The 20222-nt window shown below is 30.4% G+C and overlaps 1 protein-coding gene across 1 annotated transcript; it reads left to right on the top strand.

The window, feature by feature from the left end:
* Positions 1 to 2100: 2100 nt before the first annotated feature.
* On the top strand, positions 2101 to 20208 carry LOC126892403 (uncharacterized). Its single transcript, XM_050661932.1, has 3 exons — positions 2101 to 3098; positions 8795 to 8951; positions 18487 to 20208. The coding sequence occupies exon 1, from the start codon at positions 2174 to 2176 to the stop codon at positions 3095 to 3097; it is 924 nt and encodes a 307-aa protein (XP_050517889.1). The 5' UTR covers positions 2101 to 2173; the 3' UTR covers position 3098; positions 8795 to 8951; positions 18487 to 20208.
* The last annotated feature ends 14 nt before the right edge of the window (positions 20209 to 20222 follow it).

Raw genomic sequence — 20222 nt, 5'->3', positions numbered from 1 at the left:
GCGAACGCACTTAATAGGTTTGTTCCAACACGACTGAGAACAGTCCATGTAACCGTCGTGCGCAGTACCATGGAACGTATTATTTCGTTCCCACGGAACCCATGGAACGTTAATTATATAGTAATGTGATCGTTACAAGACTGTTCTCAGTCGTGTTGGAACAAATCCAATAATTGCCTCCCAGCAGTGACATATTGGCTCCGTGCGTCTCCCCTCTACGTACAGTCACGTGATACGCTGTCAGATTTTGTAAGGACGTTTTAACATTGAGTCTTATGGGATTATTTTGTTAAACTTGAATATTTTATTTTGTAGTGATAATAACCGAATACAATTGTTAGAATTCATTAGTTATTAATTTATACTGTAATTTATAGTGCAACAAAATATTTTCTTTTTCGTTAATAAATATTTATTGACATAAACTGCGATAGTGAGGTTATGCATACAAAATCAAACTGATAATCAATATTGGAAAGTGAAGAATTTATAGTGCGTTTTTATTTTCTGTTTATATTAATACATAATATCACTAGCGTGACACGACATTTTTTTAAATGTCTCATTTAAACATACACAAAGCGTCCTTATAAAATTTCAAAAAACCGCCACCATGAGCAGGTCGGTCGATTTTGCTTTGACACTTTGTTAACGCTCGGAGCGAATAGGGCTTTTCATCGATTGTCATTTGTTTCGAGCTTCTGTCATGTGTCACATAATGTTAATATATCTACGTCATACGTCTTCGATTTGCATCATTGGTAATACCAATAACGTACGACGTAGATATATTAATATTATGTGACACATGACAGAAGCTCGAAACAAATGACTGTGAATGAAAAGCCCTATACGTCAAAGTCTTGAACTGCCCTATGTTGGTCAGAGTTGCCAGATTGGGGTATTTCCCCCCATTTTTGGGGTAATTTGAAAGCGTCTGGGGGAATTTTTTTAAGCTGTAATGGCTGGGGGATTTTTTGGGGGTAAAAAAAATTGTGGGGGATTTTAGGGGGTCAATGGTCAATAAAATTTGTGAATGTACATAGAACATTAGAATAGAACTGCATATTATTGTACTCTCATATAATCGAAGATTATGGAACCTATGAATTATTTTAGCGCCCTCTGTTGATAAATAGTATAATTTTGGTTTACTGTTCTCTATACATTTGACTACTAAAATTAAAAAATCATGGATTGGTCTACCTCTACGTTTTACATGCATGGTATCACAAACCATACATACTCATATGTATGTATGGTTTGTGCATGGTATGGCTAATAAGATATAAAATTAAATGATGGTGTAAAATGTACATATAAATGAAAATAGAAATTTTCTTTTTTAGAAATAAGCACCCTGCTCGCTCATCATGTGTAAATCACAGAACAGTAAAAGTCTGTTCGCTAAACTCGTACAGAACTGGCTAGTGATTTTAGTAGGACATTTTTTTGATTTTGCCAGTTGTGTCTGAGTTTAGCGAACCGACTTATTAGCCGTGCCATGCATGTAAAACACTTACTAACTATTTAAATTATTTCCGAGGGTTCATATTTAAATATATTAACTGAAAAATTTATGTTTTTTGTAATTAACCATTCAATTCCTGTTTTTGAGCTTCATAATGTAATGTATCAAGCTGCTATGGTGTGAAGCATTGTCCATATAATTATAGAGCTTAACTTCGTACTTGAATAACTACTCTTCAAACCAGTGTAGGAAGGTATCTTTATTCAGTAGCTGATTATGGTAATCAGCTAGTTTGATATCAATATAATGTTAACAATATTATTGTTATTAATCAAATTATAAAAATATATTAAAATCAAAACAATAACAACAAACAACCCATTCCGCGAGGCCTGAAATGACATTGACAATTGACATTATATTGACATTTGAATTTTGAATTCTACGAACTGCGCATGCGCATCAGTCAGAAACCAGTCGTGGCGGCAAAAATTTAAATTTGGGGTATTTGAGCTTCCATTTGGGGGAATTTTATTTTAAAAGTGGGGGATTTAGAAAATCGCATCTGGCAACTCTGATGTTGGTCGATTTTTGTTGGTGACACTTGACAGACTGACAAGTGACACTATAGTTGTTTTCTGTTTATGTTAGTGAGGTTAGTGATTTTTCAAACATTTTTGCGCCACTTTTGATAGAAAAAGAATGGAGTGCGAATCATGTTCAATTAGATTCGTTGAAAGTGTCTTATTGACCGCTAAGAAGGAGGATGTGCTTGATTTTTTTTACAAGCATGGTGTTATGAAGCCAACTACTACATGCAAACAATGCGGCAATATCTTGAAAGCAAACGCCGAAGGAAAATTCAGGTGCAACAAGCTTGTCCCAAGAACCAATAAAAAACCAAAAAGTTGTAGATTTTTTCTCTCGCAAAGAAAGGGAACAATTTTGGAGCGGTGTAAATTGCCTGTAGAAAAACTATTCGTTCTAGTGTCCATTTTGTTGCAATTAAGACCACCTCGATTTGAATTTGTGAAGTGCGAGCTTGAAATTTCCTCGAGGTCTATGGTGATGTGGTTCTCGTTTTGCAGAGAAGTCTTTCAGGACTTCGTGATCAGCAACTCTGTAAAACTAGGAGGTCCTGACAGCTTCGTTGAAATTCACGGGGCAAAATTGGGGAAGATAAAATTTAATGGGGATGTGGATAGTGGTGCGAACAAGCAGTGGTTTGGTGGATACGACCGAAATTCCAACAATTGCTTCCTAGTACAAGTGGAATCCAAAGATGCAGATAGTTTGCTTAGAATAATCAAAGACTGGGTTCTTCCTGGCACAAGCATTTCTAGTCACTATTGGGAAGCCTACAAATGTTTGGACCATGAAGGATTTAGACAAGAGACCATGGATCATTCCAAGCACTTTGTCGATCCAGATCCAGATGCAGACATGTACACTCACAATTTGGATAGAATATGGAGGGAAGTTCGGACCACTGTCCCTAGACATGGGCAAGAGTACTTTGTAGATTACCTGGCTGAATTTTATTTTAAGCGAAGATTCTCTGATCGATTTGAGAGACTACATGCATTTTTCATCGCAGCTGCATCTTTCTGTCCACCAGCATATTAAGGTAAGTGGTTAACCACTCGTTATACTATATTTTACTCTAGTGATTTTTCAGTAATTTGCTTTGTGACCTATATATTTGCTGTGGAATACCTATATGTGTGGTCTGTAGATGAAAGCAGACAAGCCACTTTCTGTGTTTTAAAGTTATAGGGTCAGTCAGGGTAATTAGAAACAGGGGTGATTGGAAACAGTACTCCCTACGGCTAGAAATGAAATATTACAACAATATCACATACACAGAATTACACTTCCATGTTTGCTTATTGTATGGTATGTTATTCATTTGTTTACATACTAAGTGAATGTCCATTCTGTGTAGTGATGTGAGTCGAGAATATTTCCAAGCGAATATTCGCGAACATTGGAAAGTTTCCGAGAATATTCGCCTATAAAAAATGGAAATATTCTCCTGACCGCGAATATTCCCGGAAACTTTCAATGGAAAATTCTCGAGAATATTTCCGAGAATTTTCAAGAAGGTTTCCGAGAACTTTCCATAATATTTCCGAGAACTTTTGAGAATATTTCCAAGAGCCTTTTGGACATAAGAGTCAGTGATGTAATTTGAATTTACATGGAAGTAGCGCTATTTAATTCACATGGTCGGCGAACCTATACCAGTGCTAAGCCAAGTGGAACATTGTTTTGATCATTACCTTCATTATTTTTATACTAAAAATGCCTAAACTATACTAAAATCACAATAAAGATGCACTAGAAATAAACAAACTAAGACACATTGAATGTTAAGAGGAGTACTCCCGAATCATGATTTACAATATATTAACTTTGCAAATCATGATTTGGGATTTACAATGTACATAAATATTGTAAATCATGATTTCCCAAATCATCAATTTCCCAACAATCTTCCAAATCATCAAAGTCCTCCTCGAACATTCAATGTGTCTTTGTTTATTTCTAGTGGATTTTTATTGTGATTGTAGTATAGGTATGCATGGGAATATTTCAAAAGAAAAATAATAAATAAAAAGAAAAAATTCAAAACTACAATAAACTTAGATCATTAAAATTTCTTGTAAAAACTAGATGGGGTTCAATCGTTAATTGTATATATAACATTATTGCGTCTAAAAGTGCTTTACCGATACTTATGGTCGTAGATTGAGAAAATTTAAAATTTTCACGGAATTTTAAACAGACCTGTCTGGATGATGAAATATTTTCGATAAAGTTGCAAAAAGTAGCAGTTGTTCTAACACCAATTGTGAAATGGATTAGGTACTTTATTGGAAGGCAATATGTTTAAAATATCCCAGGTTGTCGATGCATTTAAGGATACAGAAAATATTTTTATCTAGGATATTCCATTACTTCCAATCAGTAAGTCTGAGGAAAAGGAATACTTATCTAAATTAGAAAAAAAAATGGTAGTGAAGCCTACCTGCTCTATGCTGCAAACTTACTGATTCTTCTTTAACAGGACAAAGCCTCACTGGTGAAGAGCATATTAGCTATGCAGTGTGCATTTTAATATTTTTTTTTAAATAAAATAACTTTTTTATTTTTAAATTCTAATGACTTTTAAAAAAAATGTTCAGAGTATTTTTTAATTAAGTTAAATAAAGTTTTAGTATTTTAACAGATTTTCTCTGTAGTCGTAATACCACAAAAATAAGTAAAGCTAACTACTGATTTGTATAATTTATTATAATAATTTTAATAAAAATGCAATATTTCCATAAGTTTCCGAAAATTTCCAATATTCCCGGAAACTTTCCGGGGTTTGAATCTTCCCGGAAATTTTACATCACTAATTCTGTGCAATTTAAATTTGATTGTTTTTAAACACATAAATCGATTTAGAACAGTGCCAATATTTTACAAATTTTATCTCTCTGTATTAAATAGGTATACTGATTATAATATAATTTATAGCTACTACAAGAATATTTATATTGCCTACAATGTTAATTTGAATGTTATTTACTACAAGAAGTCAGTACGGTAAGTGTTCACAATTACCCCCTTAAATCTTGAGCATGGAGTAAATTAAAACACCTGTTAGAGCCCGCGCAGACTGCAGACTTTTTAATCGGCTGATAGTTTAGTCGGCTTCTTAATCAGTATATAGAGGTATGTAGATACGCACATTACACCGATTCACCGATGCATACCTCTCTATACTGAATAAGAATCTGACTAAACTATCGGCCTACTAAAAAGTCTGCAGTCTGAGCAGGCCCTTAGGGGTAAATGGAAATCAATTTTTTATGTTAAGGTTACAAGTCTTGCCATTTTTAAAATGCTGAGGAAGTACATACGGAAGAGAGGACCAACGAAATACTCTTTGAATAATTTAAAAATGAGGTGACAGATGTTAAAACAAAAAAAGTAACATATAGGGAGGCTGCTGCTTACTATAGTATTCCACATTGCGTTATTTACAACTGCATAAAGGGTAGAAACATACCAACTGATAAGATGGAACTAGTGTGCCTACTGCATGATTAGCCAAAATTGAAGACCATATTGTTTAAACCACGTGTTTAAAAACCTGAGATTTTTGTTTACTTTTACCCCATTTTTTAGTTTTTTTTTTTCAAATATCTGGGGTAAATGGAAATTTTGGATATCTTATTTTTTCTTTTTCTAACTTTTTCTTACTAGCTTTTAAGACCTACTGTAGACTTATCTTATAATAGACTGACCCTAATTCAATAAAGTTAAAATTATGATTATGAAAAAAATCACCATTAGATGTGGAACTTAACATACAGTATGTAAATCGTTCAGCTGGACATAGGGAATATACATTGAGAGAATTGTGGCAACTATCCTAACCTGTGTTAGTTGAAGCTTCTGTTTGAGTGCAATTCTGTTTTGTTTGGTGCAATAAAGCTGTTAGAACGAATAGAATGAATGAGTTTTGAAGCAAGGCTGTCCATAAATAAATCAAAAACAAAGTTTAATGAGTTAAGAATTTTACTTTAATTTTTAAAATATTTTTTATTTAAAAACTTATTTGTATTGATGAAGAACATTGCTAGTTGTTAAAAGGCCTAACTTTTTTATTATCCAACATAGGCGAATGAATCAAAAAACAAAATGTTAAGAAAGCCTAAGCCTACAGTTTAGTTTTAATTTCAATATTTTATATACGCGAGAATATTCCACAGGGTGTTCCGAACTTTGAGGAAAAAACACACTATCATTGTTACACCCGGTATAAAATAAAACTTAACCTGTTTAGCAATAATATTATTACAGCGATATTGTTGAAGTATAAGGCTATAACATATTAAAAAAATCAATTAAATCGGATGACAGGTTTAGGAAATACGAGACTTCAAAAATGACCAAATTTTTAGGTGGGCCGATTTCTATGCACATAAGCTTATTTTGACATTTATTTGTGTCGAGTCGAAATGAGTTGTCAGTTTTGAGGTTAATCCCCTTAATGCTAACAAACTTATTGTCATCGAGAGAGCTCAGTTGCCACATGGTTGCCACAATCTATAATATATAAAAGAAAGTCGAGGTTATGTTAGTTACACCATTTATAACTCGAGAACGACTGAACAGATTTTTATGAAATTTTACACGTATATTCGAGCGGACTGGGAATAGGATAATATGGAGTTTCATACGCGTACGTCATAAGGGGGGTTGCTCCGCCTGATATATTTTTTTAATTTTTGGACAAACCGTTTTTTACTATTTTTATGAGATGTAGAAGCAAAAGATACATATAATCCTAAATTTTAAATTTTCTATCTCAGACCGTTATTTTTTAATAGCCATTTAAATATTTTACATCTATATATATAAAAGAAAGTCGAGGTTATGTTAGTTACACCATTTATAATTCGAGAACGACTGAACAGATTTTTATGAAATTTTGCACGTATATTCGAGCGGACTGGGAATAGGATAATATGGAGTTTCATACGCGTACGTCATAAGGGGGGTTGCCGCCATGATATATTTTTTTAATTTTTGGAAAAACCGTTTTTTACTATTTTTATGAGATGTAGAAGCAAAAGATACATATAATCCTAAATTTTCAATTTTCTATCTCAGACCGTTATTTTTTAATAGCCTTTTAAATATTTTACATCTATATATATAAAAGAAAGTTGAGGTTATGTTAGTTACACCATTTATAACTCGAGAACGACTGAACAGATTTTTATGAAATTTTGCAGGTATATTGGACTGGACTGGGAGTAGGTTGCTGTCTATATTTCATAACCATACATCATTACATCACCATACATCATAGGTTGCTGTCTATATTTCATAACCATACATCATTAGGGGGTTGCCCATGACGCCGTAACTCTCACAATAATGACGTGAAAAACATGAAATTAAGTAGGTAGACTCCTTGCTGAATTCCGAGCAAAACCGTAATAAAATTTTTTCTCTAGCACAATCGGTGTCCGAAATACAATATCTCAAGCCGTGGCAATATCTCAAGCCGTAGCAATATTCTGAGGACAGAAGAAGAACGAGCGACAAATTTCATAGAAGAGAAGTGGAACAGTTTAACTTTGGGACTCAAATTGGGCAAAATATGAATTTTTTAATCTTGCGAAATTTTCAAAAAATATCTCTAAACGGAACCGTGAGCAGGAGAAAAATTCTGAGCACACGAAAAGAACAAGCAGCAAATTAGAAACTTTTATTTAATTTTAATTCATTTTGTTTAATTTTATTTAATTTTATTTAATTTAAGTATTTTATTTATTTTTGTTTATTTTATTTTATTTCATTTTATTAAATTTTATTTATTTTTATTAGACTATATTTTCTTTTATTTAATTTTATTATTATTTTTTAATTTATTTATTATTTTTATTTAATTTTTTTTAGCTTTATTTAATTGTATTTAAGTTAATATGATTTTATTTATTTGCATTTAATTTTATTCAGTTTTAGTTATTTTTATTTACGTTTATTCGATTTCATTTAATTTTAATTTACTTCATTTACTTTTTTATTTAATTTTAATTGAATTTAATTTTATTTAATCAACACCTATAGACTTGGAATCTCCCCGAACCCAATCATAAATAGAGGGTTGTTTTGAATGTAGATATAATAATATTCATTATAAGATAAACAAATTTAAGATTGTAAGTGTTGCACTACAAACTTTATTTTGTTACTTCTAACTAAACTTTATTATTTCAAACATCATAATTAATTAAAAATAATAATAAAACCTCATTCACATCGAGCATTTTTTGTTTATTAATTACGAATTCCTTTTGTTTATTTTAAGTTTATTGTATACAAAATTTGTTGTTATCTATTGAGGCAGTACGAAGTCTGCCGGGTCAGCTAGTTATCTCAATATAATATAATGTATGTATTTATGTATCTAACTGTATATAATGTATGTTCCCTATGTCCAGCTGAACGATTTACATACTCTATTTGTACATATAAGAATTTATTTTCTTTTGTTGTATTTCAGCAGTAGATAATTTTTTTATAAAAGTAGGTGTTTTTAAGTATTTCAGCAGTACTTAGATAATTGTTTATGTGAAGCCATTTGCTACCAATGAGTAGCTTGGTAGCGAACATGTTAAAAATGTTTTTCAAAAATTGACTTGTCTGCTTTCATCTGCCGACCACAGATTTTTTATATGTTATAAAAAACTTACGTGATGTAAAAATATCTATGTTAACAATAAAAATTATTGATTATTTATAATTTTTTATTAGCTGAAAGAAGTTGAAATTCTAAAACACATCATAAATATTCTGGCGTTACTACAGCAGGAGAGAACTTAACCCAAACAAGAATGGCATACTAGGAATGATTAGAAAAATAGATAAATGGGGCTATTTTCTATTTACAATAGCACAACTAAATATTCAGGTGAGTAAATTTGTTCTTCTTCATTCCAAAGGTTGGGGTTTTCTTGCATGTTTGGGCATCAAACTTGAATCCATTTTTTTATGTGCCATCCTACACTTCTTCCGTATTTCAATGACTCAATACAAATTTCAAATTTTCAAAAGTTAAGTGACAAATTTTTTCACTCAACTATGCAATTCAAGAACTTTCACCTTTTAATTTAAATAATTCATAACTTTTATTATAATAAGACTGAAAGATTGAAACAGGTTGTCTTCAGACAGGTAAGAAATATATACCACAAAAATTTCAGAAAAAAATATTATAATTGCGATTTTGACAATGTTCCTGACTTAAAATTCAAAATAAACCTCATTTTCGTTTTTAGCACCATCAAAAACATAAAGTATGATGACAATTAGCCATTCACCGCACTGTGATCAGTATCTCGAGAAATAAGCGTTCTTTTGGAGGAGTGTCACTCGTCTGTATAGTCCCATAACTTTTCTCCTATTGCATATTTTGACTTAAAAATTGTCCAGAAAACTTTCTCATGACTTATTTTTTAATGCTGTGTTGGTTAAAATTATAAACTAAAAAGTTTGTCACTCAACTTTTTTAAGTAAAGATGAAACTAACGAAATCTGACGACAAAACGTTTAAAAATTAGCAACTGCTCTTTCAATTATTTAAAACATTTCCGACAAATTTCATTGTTATCTAAATACTTCAGAGATGATACAGTAAAATTTTCAAAATGAAATATTTACAGAGACCAAAGATATAGCGAGTTAAAGTTTAAGAATCATCAAAATTGATTTTTCGCATTATTGGTTTAAATTTGATCTTTGGACATGTTCCACCAACTCTAGATAAAAATAAACTTCATATTCGGCTTCAGCGACCTCGAAAACATAAAGAATTACCCAAGTTTGCCATTCGCCTATCATGGTCGCTTTTTCGATTTCTAAGCATCAAATTAGAGGTGTGTGGCCCGCCTATTTTATAATATATAATTATCAACCCTTAAAAACTACCCTTTAAGATAAAATTTGCAAAGGAAAGTATCTAATAATGCATTTTATAGTGAATTGAAATAAATTTAATATTTTAGTTTTATTATTTGAGTTTTATTTCTCAACGATTTTATATTTTCAACCTTTTAAACTTTTCTTACATACTTAGCCCTTAACCGGAGACGTACCGTCTGACAAACTGTAGCATAAACATATTCTAAAGATTATTGCGAACTCCATCCACTTATATCACGCTTCATATATATTATTATTTAGCCTAATAAAATAAAAGAAAATCAAAATGTAATTCCGTACAGGTTGGAACAAATTTTATATCAAAATTTAGGCGAATACAAAAAATATTTTCAAAAAAGTATCCAAATCATATGAGGGGATCATTCTTTAAATAATTAAAAAAGGGTCATTTTTGCACAATATTTACTTTTTTAACTGCTAAGGTAATTTACATTTTAATGAAGGTCTTTAGGATTTTTTTCTACAAAGCTGAAGGATAAATCTTTTACCTAAGACTTACTAAATTAAATTTGACTCCCTATTTATTTAAATATTTATATATAAAATTTAAAAATCAAATTTGCAAAAAAAATTATTTGCGTTTTAAATAAGCAATATAAATTATTTTATTTAATAGGAGAAGTTGCGCTATGTTACCAGTATTAGACTATGTTACGCTATGTTACCAGTATTGGTTAAAAAATATTTAATAATTTATGAGATATTTATAATTTGTTTATTAAATGTTACTATATTTTCAATTGCAAAAACGCGGTCGTTACCAAAAGAATATAAACCTGTTTAAAATCTCATTACTTTTATTTTTATGTATGTTTTTGATAAATGTATTGATCAATACAAATTTCAATTTAACTCTCATCTAAAATGGCATTTGAAAATTGTTCTAATTTGTTTATAATTTGTTTTTTTAATAACGTCGCGGGGATTAAATATTTTGAAATGCTGTTTCGCTAATCGGGTTCCTGGGAATTTTTCACTAATTAACAATTTATTTTTGTCGTTTGTTCTTCTTTTTTTTTCCTTTTAGTAAAAGGTATACCTAGTTTTGCTTATAGAGGGGGTTTCATTAAGAATGTCCAATCTCTGAGTTGTATATTCTACATATCAAAATATTAAGATATAACCAAAATCGCTTAAATAAAATATGGCTGCTTATTGAGTTACAAGGTGTTTTATTTAAAAATTAATATAGTATTATAAAATAAATAAATAAATAAATAGTTATTTTCCTAACAAGTGCAGAAAGTCATTCTTTTCCGCACGCGACTGCAGTTTGCCGAACGACGCGAAGCGGGAGTTCGGCAAGCAGTCGAGTGCGGAAAAGAGACTTTCTGCAAGAGTTAGGAATAATATTTTTTCTAAGAGTCTTTAAAAAATTACCAAATCTTAATCAATTAATTTAATTAATTACACAAATTAATTCTTTGACAAGGTTGTCAAAACCAAACTTTCAATATAATTAGTTAGCATGACGACGATCTTGGTTTCCATGACGATGATTCAAAACGACTGTTATTGTCTACCGATTTGACTTTCGAATATTATGTCAAAATAATTTTATTTCATCGAATTGTCGCGTTAATTTCATTAAAACAGGAACACAATAAGATATATTTGAAATAAATTAGTAAATAATATCTAAATATTAGTTTATTGCATTAAGGCCATATTAACATATCTAAATTAACACGCGTGCGGAAAAGTAAAAACCGCGTGCGGAAAAGTAACACGCGTGCGGAAAAGTGAAACTTTCTAAACTAAAATGCGTGCTCGAAAGTAGACATTTTTGCACGCTCGTAGAAAAATATATTTTAGCTTAGTGCTTAGAACTATTCAACGTGTCCTCGAAATACAAGTTTCCGGCTATTACCAGAGGCGTACGTCAGGGGACAGTAAATGGTTGACCCTTCCCAAATTCTACGTCACTGGTGAAATTGCCATTTTAGCACAATTTTTATATTCTCCAATACTCTCTATGTAAATAACATCCTCTTTACTCGTAACGATAAAGTCATTAGTTTTCGAGATATTTGAAGTTAAAGTTGTTCTGAAGCTATTTCCTTGTGGCATTTTTATAATTACGTATTTTTTATGGGAAAGAAGCCACAATTTTACTAAAAAATGAATTTATTAACGTTTCGAAGCCCAAATCGGGTTTCGTTGTCAAAATACAAAATACTATTAAAATAAACAAACATGTTGTTGCTAAGTAAAAAAATTCTTCTAATAATTTATTTAATCTGACTCATTTATATTGGCAATTCAGACGTATATTATACATTTTAAAGTAGAAGACTTTAAAATGATATCGCCAATAATTACGAGTTGCGTTCCTGGGACGACTTTACTAAAAGATAGTTCATTCGATTACATGAAATCAATCCCAACTCAAGAATATCCGTCGCAAAAAAATCATAGCATGTGATCTGTCTTTAAAAAGACAACCAAATGCAACGATGACAGTAAAATTCTCGCGTTAGAGATTCCATAGTAAGAGATTCCGACATCGTAATTATTTGGTCTTACATTTAATCTACCGTCAAAAAACTAATACCAAATTCTGACTTTAATATGTTTAAATTATAAATAATATTAATATTACATAGATATACAATAAGTAATACTAAAATATAAAATTTGTACTAACTCGATATGTTATTGACTTACTAATCGTGGTATTTTCTTTCTATTGACTTCCTCTTTCAGTATGGGCAACCACATCCTACTACATTCTACCGAGGAATTTGCGACACAATTGGTTTCATTTAGCATAATTAGAGCCGCTTCTTTGATTTTTCTCTTTTTACTATCTGATTCTTTCAGGACTATACTTGAATCTCTCCACTGAACTCTATCTTCATTATCCCATGCGTGTTGACATATTTGAGATCTATCAAATTCTCTATTTTTAATATAAGACTGATGTTCACTTATTCTAACGTTTAATGGTCTTGATGTTTCACCTAAATAAAATTGTTCGCATTCACAAGGTATTCTATAAATGCAATTCTTTGTTCTTTCTTGTTCATTGTTAGGTTTAGTTTTAGATAGAATAGATCTCAATGTGTTTGTTGTTTTGAATGTTGTTGAAATGTTGAATTTATTTCCTATTGTTTTAAGTTTCTCGGATAGTCCTTTTATATATGGTATTGTTATTTTCCTCGTATTTAACATTCACAAGGAATAATACGAGGAAAATAACAATACCATATATAAAAGGACTATCCGAGAAACTTAAAACAATAGGAAATAAATTCAACATTTCAACAACATTCAAAACAACAAACACATTGAGATCTATTCTATCTAAAACTAAACCTAACAATGAACAAGAAAGAACAAAGAATTGCATTTATAGAATACCTTGTGAATGCGAACAATTTTATTTAGGTGAAACATCAAGACCATTAAACGTTAGAATAAGTGAACATCAGTCTTATATTAAAAATAGAGAATTTGATAGATCTCAAATATGTCAACACGCATGGGATAATGAACATAGAGTTCAGTGGAGAGATTCAAGTATAGTCCTGAAAGAATCAGATAGTAAAAAGAGAAAAATCAAAGAAGCGGCTCTAATTATGCTAAATGAAACCAATTGTGTCGCAAATTCCTCGGTAGAATGTAGTAGGATGTGGTTACCCATACTGAAAGAGGAAGTCAATAGAAAGAAAATACCACGATTAGTAAGTCAGTAACATATCAAGTTAGTACAAATTTTATATTTTAGTATTACTTATTGTATATCTATGTAATATTAATATTATTTATAATTTAAACATATTAAAGTCAGAATTTGGTATTAGTTTTTTGAAGGTAGATTAAATGTAAGACCAAATACTTATGATGTCGGGATAGTATCACGAGGTTTTTTCCTGGTTTTCCCTCGTGATTTACTATGGAATCTCTAACGCGAGAATTTTATCGTCATCGTTGCATTTGGTTGTCTTTTTAAAGACAGATCACATGCTATGATTTCGTGAATCGAATGAACTATCTTTTAGTAAAGTCGTCCCAGGAACGCAACTCATAAATATTGGCGATATCATTTTAAAGTCTTCTACTTTAAAATGTATAATATACGTCTGAATTGCCAATATAAATGAGTCAGATTAAATAAATTATTAGAAGAATTTTTTTACTTAGCAACAACATGTTTGTTTATTTTAATAGTATTTTGTATTTTGACAACGAAACCCGATTTGGGCTTCGAAACGTTAATAAATTCATTTTTTAGTAAAATTGTGGCTTCTTTCCCATAAAAAATACGTAATTTGAAGTTAAACATGTAACGGCACAGTTCTTTAGTTATTTTGATTAATATATTGTGCCTCTTAATTTTTAGTTTCAAATATCTCGAAAACTAATGATTTTATCGTTAAGAATGAATAATATACTCTTGAGTCTTAACGATTAAATCATTATCTTACGAGATATTTGAAATTAAAAATTAAGCGGCACAAAACATTAATCAAAATAACTGTACCGTTACATGTTTAACTTCAAATATCTCGAAAACTAATGACTTTATCTTTACGAGTGAAGAGTGAGTTATTTACATAGAGAGTATTGGAGAATCTAAAAATTGTGCTAAAATGGCAATTTCACCAGCGACGTAGAATTTGGGATGGGTCAACCATTTGCTTTCCCTCTATCGTACGTCTCTGGCAACAGCCGGAAACCTGTATTTAACATAATTTCATAGGGTGTAAATTACCATAGTACCTACTACACTTTCTACCAAGTATCAAAAGGATACGTCGTATAGTTTTAAAATACTGAGCAAAAATAATTTTTAAATAAAACACCCTGTAACTCAATAAGGAGCCATATTTTATTTAAGTGATTTTGGTTAAATCTTAATATTTTGAGGTCTAGAATCGACAACTCAGAAATTGGACATTCTTAAATCTATAAGCAAAACTATATCTTATACTAAGAGGAAAAAAAGAAGAAGAAAAAACGACAAAAAAAATTTCCAGGAACCCGATTATCGGAACAGCATTTCAAAATGTCTAATCCTCGCAACGTTATTAAAAAAACAAATTAGAACAATTTTCAAATGTCATTTTAGAGGGTAGTTAAATTGAAATTTGAATTTATCAATACATTTATCGAAAACATACATAAAAATAAAAGTAATGAGATTTTAAACAGATTTATATTCTTTTGGTAATAACCGCGTTTTTGCAATCGAAAATTTAGTAACATTTGATAAACAAATTAAATATCTTATAAATTATTAAATATTTTTTAACCAATTCTTTTTGCTTAATACTGGTAACATAGCGCAACTTTTCCTATTAAATAAAATAATTTATATTGCGTATTTAAAACGCAGAAAATATTTTTTTGCAAATTTGATTTTTAAATTTTATATATAATTATTTAAATAAATAGGGGTTCAAATTTAATTTAGTAAGTCTTAGGTGAAAGATTTGTCCTTCAGCTTTGTAGAAAAAAAGACCTAAAGACCTTCATTAAAATGTAAATTACCTCAGCAGTTAAATAAGTAAATATTGTGCAAAAATACCCCTTTTTAATTATTTCAACAATGATCCCCTTATATGATTTGGATACTTTGTTGAAAATATCATTTGTACTCATCTAAGCTTTGATATAAAATTTGTTCCAACCTGTACGAATTTACATTTTGATTTAGATGTAGTGTAATCTTATTTTACTAGACTAATTCCTAATACTATTAGTTGCTGAACAGTCGCCTGATTTGTCCTTGCAAAGTTGTCATAAAAATTCAGTTTTTACCAGTTTGTCAGGCGGCACATATCTGTTTATGTGATTAAGTTGATTATGTTAAGTGGGTGTAAAGTACATTTTTTAGAATATCAGTTTTAAGTTGTTTTCTTCATTTCAGTTTAATTTGTACCATTTTCTAGCGTTATCACCTAAAAAATACATATTTGAAGTCAGGCGCGGATACAGGGAGGGTTCAAAGGGTCTATAGACCCCCTATTGTATTTAGTCTATTAGTATTTTTTTATTATTTATTTTTTTTTCTGTCAACTCTAAACTTTAAGCCATCAGTAGAACACTAAATTAAACGACAACCGCTTCCAAAGAATTATTGAAAGAAGCAATAAAATCTAATAAAACCAGCCTTTTCTGAAAAATAAATTGAAGCCGCATTTGTTTGGGTACCGATGGAGCCATAAACAACGAAAATATGTTTCTCAATTCAAAGAATAACAGAAATGATATCTTAAAATGTAAATACATTACACTGGGTATAAACCTTACCTCATGAAAAGTCACGTTTCAAATTTGCGGTAGGTACCATAAAGATATAAAAATTTTAATTTTACTATTTAGATAATTCATGCGTACCCACCCATTGCTGGTAGAAAGGTTAATCTCTATGGTAAAGAACGACCAGTGAGATTAATAGTCGTGAATTGTCTATCAATCCTTTTGATACCGTAGGTATCTGGGATTATATAGTGTATTTTATCCTTAGAGTAAGTGTGAGTCGTATGTCTAAATCTGGAAAATATAATATTTGAGCAGTGTTGCCACAGGTCTTGGACAAAATTTCGGGAGACTGCTCCTATTTTTTCGGTAGAAATCGTCAAATTTCTGTAAATTTCATTTTTGCTATCACATTGCAAAAAAATTATACTTTAGGTCAAGTATTCAAAAATAAACTACATTCATCATCATAATGATCAATAATCAACATTCATCATAAAAATCATTCAAAGTTCAAAATCGGTCTACCTTAAAAAATGTATTTTCTCGGCTTTCTAGGTATTATAGAGCAATTTTCTTCATTTTTTTTAATCCAAAGTAACTCGAGTAGAGCCGTCTAACTAACGCAATACTAAATATCAGGGATGCTTTAGTTTTGTTATAAGGAATTAATTTATTTATAATAAAATAAAACTGCATATTTTTTCCTGTTGTAGACTTTTTAAAAAATCTTACCACACGTGTACCTATTAGCGTTCAAAATACAAATATTCTTATTTGAAAGCTGTATAATTGTTTAAACAAGTTAAAAATTTTTGTTTTAATAAATAATAGTTATAACTTATTAAATAAATTACTGCAAAAATACGGGTCTTTTACAATTATCTCCAATTGTTTATGTATTTCAAATTAGAAACTATTAAGATCTAGACTAGAATATTTATTTGAAACATTTTTCTCTAAAATCTACAAGGAATGTTTTATAGGCAAAAACATGATTTTTTACACTTTATAATCGTTTAAAAACAAAACAATGTCGGATATTGAAGCAATTGAGAACGAGAAAATTTTTTAATGTTCTTTAGTTATGTCGAAATACTGTAAGTTAAAAAGGTGTAAAATAAATTTCTCCTGTTTTAAGATTTTAATATAAATACTATTTTTAGTTTGGAGTTATTTTCTATATCAAAATAAGTCACAATTCTTCAGTTTTCACTATTCAGATTCAGGTAGATACATTTTACTCCAAAATCATAATATAAAAGGACAAAGGACTGGTCATAAAATTGATATCGGTAAATCCGTATCTGCTTATTCGCACTTTGTGTCACAAGCTAGTAAAAGCAATTCAAGAATTCTTGAAAATTGACTAAACTCTGCTGCCAAATCTATCCGCTAAAAAAATTTCTAATAATTTTGATTTTTCGGTAGAAAAAAGAGGTAGATCGGTAGATTTGACAGGTATTCAGTAGATCTACCGAAAAATCGGTTGCTGTGGCATCACTGTATTGTGGTAGGTCTGGCCCCCCTATTATGAATTTCTAGATCCGCGCCTGTTTGAAGTATTTCCTTTTCTTTATGTAAAAATAAATGAAAAGTTACGCATTTCAAGAGTTTATATGAGTTACTGTCAATAATCTTTCCACTTTTAAATATATTTTAAATTTACTTACTGTACCTTTCAACATAAATATGTATACCAGGAGCGTCATTTGAAATTTTGTTTAGGGGGGGCTACATTATATGTGATGTTATGATGAATATTGATGTATTTTTTGTAAATTTCAGTCATTTTCAGGGCCAGGGGGGCAAATGCCCCCCTGGACACCCAAATGACGCCCCTGATGTATACGGTACTATGTTAATAAATACATACATTTAAAAAGTTGATTTACGTGGTTATTATCATTTTAAAGAAATTCGTAGTCTGTCAGATGGCATGTCTCTGTTCGTGTGCTAAAATGAGGTCTCTCCATTGAAGGGTTAGATTTAAATATTTAATTTTTCTATAGGTATAATGAATTTTTTATTTTTTATGATAATTGCACTTTTCCCTTTGTTTTATGAATATGTGGCTCCCTCTTTTTTGTAAGAGATATTCTCTTCCCTGTTCTATTTTATTGTTTTGGTGTATTTTCAGTTATCTTGAGTTTCTCATTTCTATGAACTACCCCACCCATAATCTACCAGGACTGAGTAACGGTGCTTTCGAGCTCATAGTGTATCAGTGTTTTAACTTCTTAGTAATTTAGTTTACTATATAATATGGTACACTACATACCTTTTTGTTTTTTTAGTACTGAAACTACTGCATCTTAACATAATGGAAAGCTGTAGAAAACTAGTGGAACATTGTGTAGATGATCTTCATCCCAGAAATATACCATTCCAACGGACAATATTAGGCGAGCGGTTTATCCCTATAAGTAGAGCATCAACCGACTATTTTTTTTTTTTTTTCATTTCTGCATCAAACCTATTTTATTCGATTTTATATATTTTTCTAAGTTCAAACATATTTCTTTTCTAAGTCGACCGGTAATTATTATTAACAAATAACTTATAAAAAAAAAAGCAATTTCACCGAATTGCTTCAGGGTCAATTTATTAGGTGTATCTCTCCTAAATAAACAATAAACACTTTTATTCTCTTAATAATTTTCAAAAAGTGTTTCCTTTTCTAGTTATTTGCAAGTTTTGTAGAATAAATGCATTACTTGGTGATTTTTGGGATTTTCTTTTCTAAAAACTAAACACTACCAAATAAATTGCAATTCTACGAAAAGCTTTATAACTTTTACACCTTTTAGTATAAGTAAGAATATTTTGATAAGGATAAGTGATCTAAATTTTAATAAAAACAGTTTCAAATTTAAACAAAGATTATTATGCGCCGCGCTCCTGAATCACTGCGACTGTTGTGCACATTTAGGGTATTCAGCAACGGTAGAGGCATTCGAAATATTTGAGTTCATTTCTTCAGCGAGATAAAAGCCATTGATCCTTGTCAAAATATTCTTACTTAAACTTTGTAGTCTCGGCATATTATCGGAGAACAGGCCATTTTTGCGAAAAGTTATTTACCAGCAATTTTATTGCTGGAATCGAATCTTATGATTGTATACATACAGTGAGCACGTAAAGGTTGGAATAAATTCATTTTTTCATGAACGGGCAATTTTGGAAATAAATACCGAAACAGGTCAATTTTTATTTTTAATTTACAACTTTTTGGTATATATATCATACTAGTGACGTCATCCATCTGGGCGTGATGACGTCATGGATGATTTTTTTAAATAAGAATAGGGGTCGTGTGATAGCTCATTTGAAAGGTAATTCAATTATCTATTCAGTAATATAAACAATAACAATTATTTATACAGGGAGCCAAAAAAAATTTTTTTGAATTAAATTTATTGACATAAAAAGAAGAATGTGTGTAATTTGTTTAATTCAAAATACATTTTGCTGCTATTAAAAAACACAAAAAAAATGTTTATTTGAAAAATAAATATTGTTTTTTTGAAACTAAGTTATCAATCGAAGCAGCGCAGAAAACGACAATAAATATCGCCTCCGTACCACCAGATTGACAACAGGTGGAATGTGGAATACTTTCTTTGGTTACACCTCCTGAGACTTTTACAATTTATAAGTCATACAGGTGCCGAGAAAATTAAGATGAGAGAATTTTAAATAATTCACAACTCATCTACTCAGCATGGTAAAGCTCCAACAAGAAAGATTCCTTAATACTCAAAAGAGTAAATGAATTAAAAATGTATAAACATTCTCAATTTCTTTGCAAAACGAAAATGCAGCAGCTGTATAATACTCTGGTTAAAGCGGAGAGTGCAGGAAGAGTCTATACCGGTTTCGGAGATCTTTTTCCCCTCATCAGTAAACCCATATCCTCTTCTCTCCGCTTTAACCATTTACCATAGCTTAGGGCCTTCCCGAATTGCAAAGAAAGAAATGTCACGGATGAACTAGGGCCATCTACCGGAAAACAAACTAAGTTATCAATCGA

This window comes from Diabrotica virgifera, chromosome 9, assembly GCF_917563875.1.
Source record: "Diabrotica virgifera virgifera chromosome 9, PGI_DIABVI_V3a".
In the NCBI taxonomy this organism is placed as follows: domain Eukaryota; kingdom Metazoa; phylum Arthropoda; class Insecta; order Coleoptera; family Chrysomelidae; genus Diabrotica; species Diabrotica virgifera.
This window is presented reverse-complemented; position numbering and strand designations above follow the sequence as displayed.

Bases quoted from the DNA above. Each gene is read 5' to 3' on its own strand.
- LOC126892403 (XM_050661932.1), top strand. From the start codon at position 2,174: ATGGAGTGCGAATCATGTTCAATTAGATTCGTTGAAAGTGTCTTATTG.